Here is a 7,241-nt window from a genome sequence, read left to right as displayed (position 1 = left end):
TTTTTTTTTTTTTTTTTTTTTTTTCCTTTTTGTCTTTTTTCGTGTCCGGCAATGGATCGCAACCCTCAGTGTCACACCCGTACCGGACCGGGACCGGCAACGGGATCGCAACCCTCGGTGTTGCTGCCACACCTCGCTCAGCCAGTGAGCGGGAACCGGTCTGTATGTGGGATCCGAACCCTCGGGGGGAGTGCCGCCATGCTCTCAAGCGGCGCACTGTAGCAGTGCGCCACCGGGCCGGCCCTAAAGACACTGTTCTTGATGCTGTGAAAAGTTCTAAAAGATATCCAAGACGTGGCTCCCATCCTGGGAGAATATACAGAGTAACAGTAGTGTAAAATAAAAGAGAACAAAGAGATTACATTCTTCTGGGATATCATCATTTGTCAGCTTGTCTATTTTTTCCCCCGCTCTTTTATAAAAGCTCTTAGAGGGCTTTCTCATCTTTTCGTCTTCCAGTACGTACAGCACATTCTTACACACGGAAAACATTCTGTAAATATTTGTGGATTCCAGCTATATTGAAGGCGAACAAGTATTTCAGCTGGGCCACTCTGTTGGAGGAAGAGGAAGGGGTCAAGAGATCATCATAGAGGTGGGAAGGCTTAGGGAATGCTAAGGGAACAACATACCTGCAGCGCCAGACTGATTATGGCACTGAGTCGGGGAGAAGAGTTTTGTGAGATAAAACTGAAAAAGGAAGTTGTGAAAGAACTAGAGAGGACCTTGAGTTAAACTTAGGAAATTCAGTTTACAGGGGAATCATTACATAATGTTAACCCCAGGAGTCCATCTTCCTAAAGAACAATTTAATAATTTAATAATGGTCCTTTAGGAAGGTGCATCTCACCTGTGCTGCCTGAGATGAATTAGAAACCAGAGTCTGGAGATGGGGAGATCCATTAGGAAGTCTTTATTTGGGAGTCCAGGCCTGAGAAGTGAAAGCTAGTAGCAAATCCAGGTTAGTGGCAAAGATAACTGGAAAGGAAGTATGAATGAGGTAGACAGACGTGACAAGTCAAGCTTACAGGTCTGCTTTACACTGAGACACCAGTAATACATGAATTAGTGGCTTTACCTTTGAAATCACATTGTTGGTCATCTTGCTGCCCAGCTTTTTGCCAAGCTTTTGCTGTCTTATCATTGTCTTAGCTGCTTGTCTAACCAGTCTCTGAGCATGTTGATACTCATTTTCTAAATATTTCATGGAATCATATCAGTGGTACAAGGGTCACTAAGCAATTTGGGTTGCTAAATGGTTTCTAGAGTTAAGTCATTTTTGTCAGTAGTGTTCTTAATTTTGTTTTTATTTGTTTTGTTTTCAAAGTAACCTTTATATATCTATACATGTGTTCGTGTTTATGTGGGTGTCTTAGTTGAAACCTTGGCAGATTTTCGGTTCTGTGTCCCATTTGACAAAGGGTAAGCCAGATAGGGTAGTAAAGGGGGTTGCACAGAGTTTCACAGTTACCTTATAGCAGAGCTGGAAAAAAGGAAAAATAACTCAAGTTTCCAGTTTTTACTGAGCCACTAACCCATGCTGATAATTTTAATCTTTAAGGCTGATTTTGAAAAGTCTTGACAGGTTGATTACTTAAATGCATTTATTGCTCCTAAATTTATCAGTCTTAGTAGATGAGTAACATCTTTTGAAACCAAATACAGTAGTCCCCCCACTTATCCACGGTTTTGCTTTCTAAGGTTTCAGTTACCTATAGTCAATTGTGGACTGAAAGTATTAAATGAAAAATTTCAGAAATAAACAATTTGTAAATTGTGTCCCATTCTGAGTAGTGCGATGAAATCTTGCACTGCCCAGGACATTTGTCCAGCAGATCCATGCTGTATACCTTACCTGCCCATTAGTCACTTAGTAGCCATCTTGGTTATTAGATCCACTGTCAAGGTATCACAGTGCTTGTGTTCAAGTAAACTCTTAATTTACTTGTTCTATTTTATTATTTGTTATTGTTGATCTCTAACTGTGCCTACTGTACAAATTAAATTTTATCAGAGGTATGTATAGGAAAATACATAGTATATATAGGGTCTGGTGCTATCCATGTCCACTGGGCATCAGTATGGATGAACCTTGAAAATGTTTGCCTAAGTGAAATAAAGACAGATACAAAAGGGCAAGTATTGTTTGATTCCACTTATACGAGGTACCTAGAATAGACAAATTCATAGATACAAAAAGCAGAATAATGGTTGGGGCTGTGAGGAGGCAATAATGGCAACCTATTGTTTAATGGGTACAGTTTCTGTTTGAGATGATGAAAAGTTTCTGGAAATGGATAACGATGATGGTTGTACAACATTGTGAATGTCCTAATGCCGCTGAATTATACACTTAAAAATGGCCAAAATGGTAAAATTTTATGTTATGTATACAAAAAAAACCCCTCTGATTTCATATAATATTCAAAATAAAATTAAACATTTAAAAGGCTCTCTATCATCTGCCTTCTTTTTAATCATATTTTATATTTACCTTAAATCATTTCTCTGAACATCCCTGCATCTCTGGCCTCAGCTTTTGCTCAGACTATATAGTGTGCCTCTCTTTTCTGTTAAGATTCAGCTCAAAAGCTGCCTCCATAAAACTTCCCAAGATAAAACACATTAATCTTCTTCTCATCTTTCTTAGTAGTTTGGACCTTGCTTATAGCAGTTAGCACATTTACTTACTTGTGATATAGATATTTTCCTGGATCTGTCTCTTCAAGATTGAGCTATTCCAATCCTTTCATGTGGAAGACACTCAATAAATGTTCACTGAATTGAATCTAATCCAACCCTCTTGTTTTGTGGATGGGAAAAATTGGAATCCAGGGAGGTCACACGGTTACAGAGCCAGGACTAGTTTCAGGGTCTCCTGACTTCTTTTTTTTTTTTTTTCCTTTTTGTCTTTTTTCATGTCCGGCAATGGACCGCAACCCTCAGTGTCGCGCCCGTACCGGACCGGGACCGGCAACGGGATTGCAACCCTTGGTGCTGCGCCCGCCCCTCGCTCAGCCAGTGAGCGGGAACCAGTCTGTATGTGGGATCCGAACCCTCGGCGGGAGCGCTGCCGCACTCCCAAGCGGCGCACTGTAGCAGTGCGCCACCGGGCCGGCCCTGGGGTCTCCTGACTTCTATTTCAAAAATTTTCTCACTATACTAACACACTGACAGTCATGTATCCTGTGAATGTTCACAATCTGTATTGATGTTGGGCAATTCAATATTGTACTGCAGAACAAACACCAGGCCTGGCTTAATTATAATTCATTGATATAAAAAATTGTGTGTTTTATTGGAAATCTTTATACATATGAAGATCATATTGCATTTTTATTCTGTTTTCAGCTTCATGTTTCCTGTTGCAGGTGGAATAAGACCCCCTCAAGGTACGTGAAATCTGAAGTTTTGAAGTTTCATTTTTCACTATTATGTTTTTGAACTTGGGATTAAATGGGTAAATAGAAAGTAAGTTCTATTGCTGACAAATAGAGTAAATGTTTCCTACGGTCTTAAACCTTTTTGACAGGTACTCTTAAAATTTCTCAAAAATTATATAATTTGGGGAGTAATGAGGATCACTCCTCATTTCTCCCAAACTTACTTAAACATTACGTTGACCAATTGTTATTTAAGCTTAGAGATGGAGACTTTCAAGACAAGAGTACTAAAGAACAGGCAATAAAAGAACGTTGACCAATTGTTATTTAAGCTTAGAGATGGAGACTTTCAAGACAAGAGTACTAAAGAACTACCTCTATGTAGTTCTCTTAATGATGTCTTTCTCCTTCTATCTAGTCTTCTGCTAGATCGTCAGTGCCATAAGGCAGGGGCCACTTCTTTCTCATGTTCGTCATTATTTCCAGCACCCAGCATGCTGATGGAACATAATAGTTTCTCTGTAGATGTTTGTCAAATGAATAAATGAAACTTATTATTTTACACTGCTGTGTTTTCTCTATATGATATGGTCTTATAATCATGTACATAAAAGAGATCACGTACTCTGATTCAGTTTAAAGTACTTAAGTCTCAGTTTTATTCCTAGAAATTTCTCTACTAGATACACCCCTTCTTTCCCACTTATAGACCTGGGTTCACCAATATCGATTCTAGCTTTGTTTTCAAGGAAACACTAGTGAAGGGATATAATCTTAACCCATGCCACTGTGCAGCTGGGACGCAACACTGAAGGAGGAATATATCTTTCCTTCCCTTGCTTCTTTCTGCTCACTTCTCCCATACCAAGCTGTATCTGGAAACCGGCCCTTCTCACAATGTCAGCATTAATCGGGTGTGGTAGACTTGCTAGAGAAACAAAGACTCCTAGGTCACCATCAGAGATGAACGATAAAGAGCAACTCAGTAGCAGGTGGTCAGTGGCTCATCCTGACTTTGTCTCCATTTATAATCAGTGATGGAGGTTGAGTTTCAGGTAAAATTTTCCAAGGGTCAGTTGTATTCTTTTCATGTGTTCACATTTGTGCATTATTTAAGCTATCTGTAATTAGATGTGTTCCAGATTTAGATCAAATCTTTAAGGATGTATTACAAGTTATGTGTTCATTATCACAGTGCATTATTTTGCATTTTTATAAACTTTCAAGTAAAAATCTACATATGAAGCCAAGGAACTGGACAAGAAGAGATCCCAAATGGTTGCCTGTTGTTTTCTTCTGGAATTTGTCATTGTTTTTAGATATTATTTATAAAAAGTATTTTAGAATGGACTTTTTGATCATTTAAAGGCTCTAAATTATATATGGAACATTTCCAAAAGTGTATAAGAAACTGACAGCAGGGGTGGCCATAAGATCACGAGTACTTGAACAGGAGACAGGGGAGAGAAGGAGACTTATTTTTCACTGTGTAAAATGTTTTACACTTTAAATGTACCAAATATGTGAGTTACTCATTCAAAAATAAAAATTAAAATAAATAAAACTTTAGGTCCAAAGTTTTAAGTCCAAATAAATAAAACTTTAGGTCCACCTCGAGATGTTGTTTGGTATTCCTCTATCTGGAATATTCTTACAAAATATCTGCGAGGCTTACTCCCTTACTTCCTTCGGGTCCTTGCTCATATCCCACCCTATTGTGAAATCTTTTCTAACTGTCCTATATAAAATAGCAACCAATCCATTTCTTCTTACCCTGCTTTATTTTTTGCAGCTGCTCTTATCACCACCTGATATGTATTTATGTTTTTATTATCTCTCTTCTTCCAGTTACAGTGTAAGTTTCATGAAGGTGAAGACCTGGTTTTATTCACTGCTGTGCCCCTGAAATGACATGGAGTAGGCCCTCAAATATTTGAAGAAATGATTGAATGAATAAATGAGTAGCCTGACTCTATTAGCTGTTTGTTACCTGCAAATATGGCTGTCCCTGCTTCTGAAATTAAACTAGGTATAAATAAATTGGAAGGTACACCAAAAGCACAAGATAAAAATGGTATACTTCCAGACCTTTAATTTTTTTAATTGAAAATTTAGTGAAAATCTCCTTATATTAGAAACAACATGTATGTGATACTCTTATATGGTAAAATGCAAAATTAGAATGAAATTTGTGCTCAGGCTATGTAGGGATCTTGTTTTATTCACTGTTGTATACTGACATATAGTAGGCATTTAGTACTTATTAAATCCCAAAGGGATGTTTGTTCATTATCCTGTATTCTAGGGAATAATTCATTGCAAGAGTCTGGGAGATACTAGTCTAACTCATACTTTCACTATAGTTTTCATGTTATTGCATTATATACTTTGTATGCTGGTGGCTATTTTGTGGTAAATGTTATACTAACTATTCGTATGAGGAAACGGAAGAAGAATAACATTTGTTTGAGCATATTAAGTGTTAAATAGTTTTATAGATGGGAAACTAGGGCAAGAAGTTAAGCAAATTGCCCAAGATCCCAAAGCTAGTAAGTGGTGTTTCTAGTTGGCCTCCAGAGTTCATGCTCTTAACTTACTGTATGTTATCTGCTGCTGCATAACGAATTACCCTAGAACTTAAAAAAATAAACATCATTTCATAGTGTGTCTGAAGGGCAAGAAAGTGAGAGTGGATTTGCTGGGTGGTTCTGGCACAAGACCTCTCATGAGATTGCAGTAAAGATGACAACCAGGGCTGCAGTTATCTGAAGGTTTTGCAGAGCTGGGAGATGTGCTTCCAAGATGGCTCCCTCACATAGATGGCAAATTTGTACTGCTTTTTGGAAGGAAACCTCAGTTCCCCACCACATGGATTCTCCATAGTGCTGCTTGAGTATTCTCATGATGTGGCAGTGGCTTGCCCCAGAGCAAGTGATCCAAGAGAATGAGGAAGCCACAGTGTCTTTTAAGAGCTAGCCTTGGAAGTTATACACTGTCTTTTCCTGTTCGTTATACTGGTCATACAAGTGTATGAATACCAGGAGGCAGATATCATTGGGAGCTATCTTGTAGTCAGACTGCCAGAGTTAGGCCATTCTGTCAACTTTTTAAGATGCATAAAAATTATGTGGAACAGATATTATCGTCTTCATTTTACAGATGAAGTTTTGTAACTTGCCTAAGGTCACACAGCTAAATAAACAGTGGAGCTGGAATTCATATTCAAGTCAGTCTCACTCAGGAGCTGGTGCTTTTTCCACTATATGTGCTGCCTCCCAAGTAACAAGTCCTTTTTAGGTAGTATGGTTTTAAGAAAATAAACTTTAAAACATGTTGACTTAATTAACACCTTTATGTTTTTCAGCAGGCTTGATGCCGATGCAGCAACAAGCATTTCCTATGGTTTCTGTCATGCAGCCTAATATGCAAGGCATGATGGGAATGAATTACAGCTCTCAAATGTCCCAGGGACCTATTGCTATGCAGGTACTTGCCTCTTTAGTGGATTGTTTACAAAGTTAATGTTTGTTGTTATATGTCTACATACCAACAACTGCACTAAAAACATTATATTTAGAATTAACTGCCTCTTACTGGCTTCCTTCAAACTAAAATGAAGATATGTTCACAAGAGTGAGAAAAAAAGCAAGAGAAAATTTTTAAGGAAAATCTGGTGACTTCCTTATTTGACTACTGGCTTACAAGAATTTTAGAATGACATCTTGGAAAATTCAGGACCTGATGCCGTGAAGTAGCATTGTTAGAAGAAGTAGCACCATTCTCGTGAAAGGAACCGTCTCATTGCTGGGAAGACGTGGTTATTAACAACTCCTTCTAATCCCCATAAAAACTTTTCAA

The 7,241-nt window shown here is 38.2% G+C and overlaps 1 protein-coding gene across 2 annotated transcripts in view; it reads left to right on the top strand.

The window, feature by feature from the left end:
* Window positions 1-7,241, top strand: part of SYNRG (synergin, gamma) — an 87,442-nt gene that overhangs the window by 2,765 nt on the left and 77,436 nt on the right. For both annotated transcript variants that reach the window (XM_008568065.1, XM_008568063.1), the window contains exons 2-3: window positions 3,352-3,392; window positions 6,751-6,869. In XM_008568065.1, coding sequence (XP_008566287.1) covers window positions 3,352-3,392; window positions 6,751-6,869 — 160 coding nt within the window. The remainder of the gene's footprint in view (window positions 1-3,351; window positions 3,393-6,750; window positions 6,870-7,241) is intronic.

The sequence above is a fragment of the Galeopterus variegatus genome, unplaced genomic scaffold, assembly GCF_000696425.1.
Source record: "Galeopterus variegatus unplaced genomic scaffold, G_variegatus-3.0.2 Scaffold372, whole genome shotgun sequence".
Lineage (NCBI taxonomy): Eukaryota > Metazoa > Chordata > Mammalia > Dermoptera > Cynocephalidae > Galeopterus > Galeopterus variegatus.
This window is presented reverse-complemented; position numbering and strand designations above follow the sequence as displayed.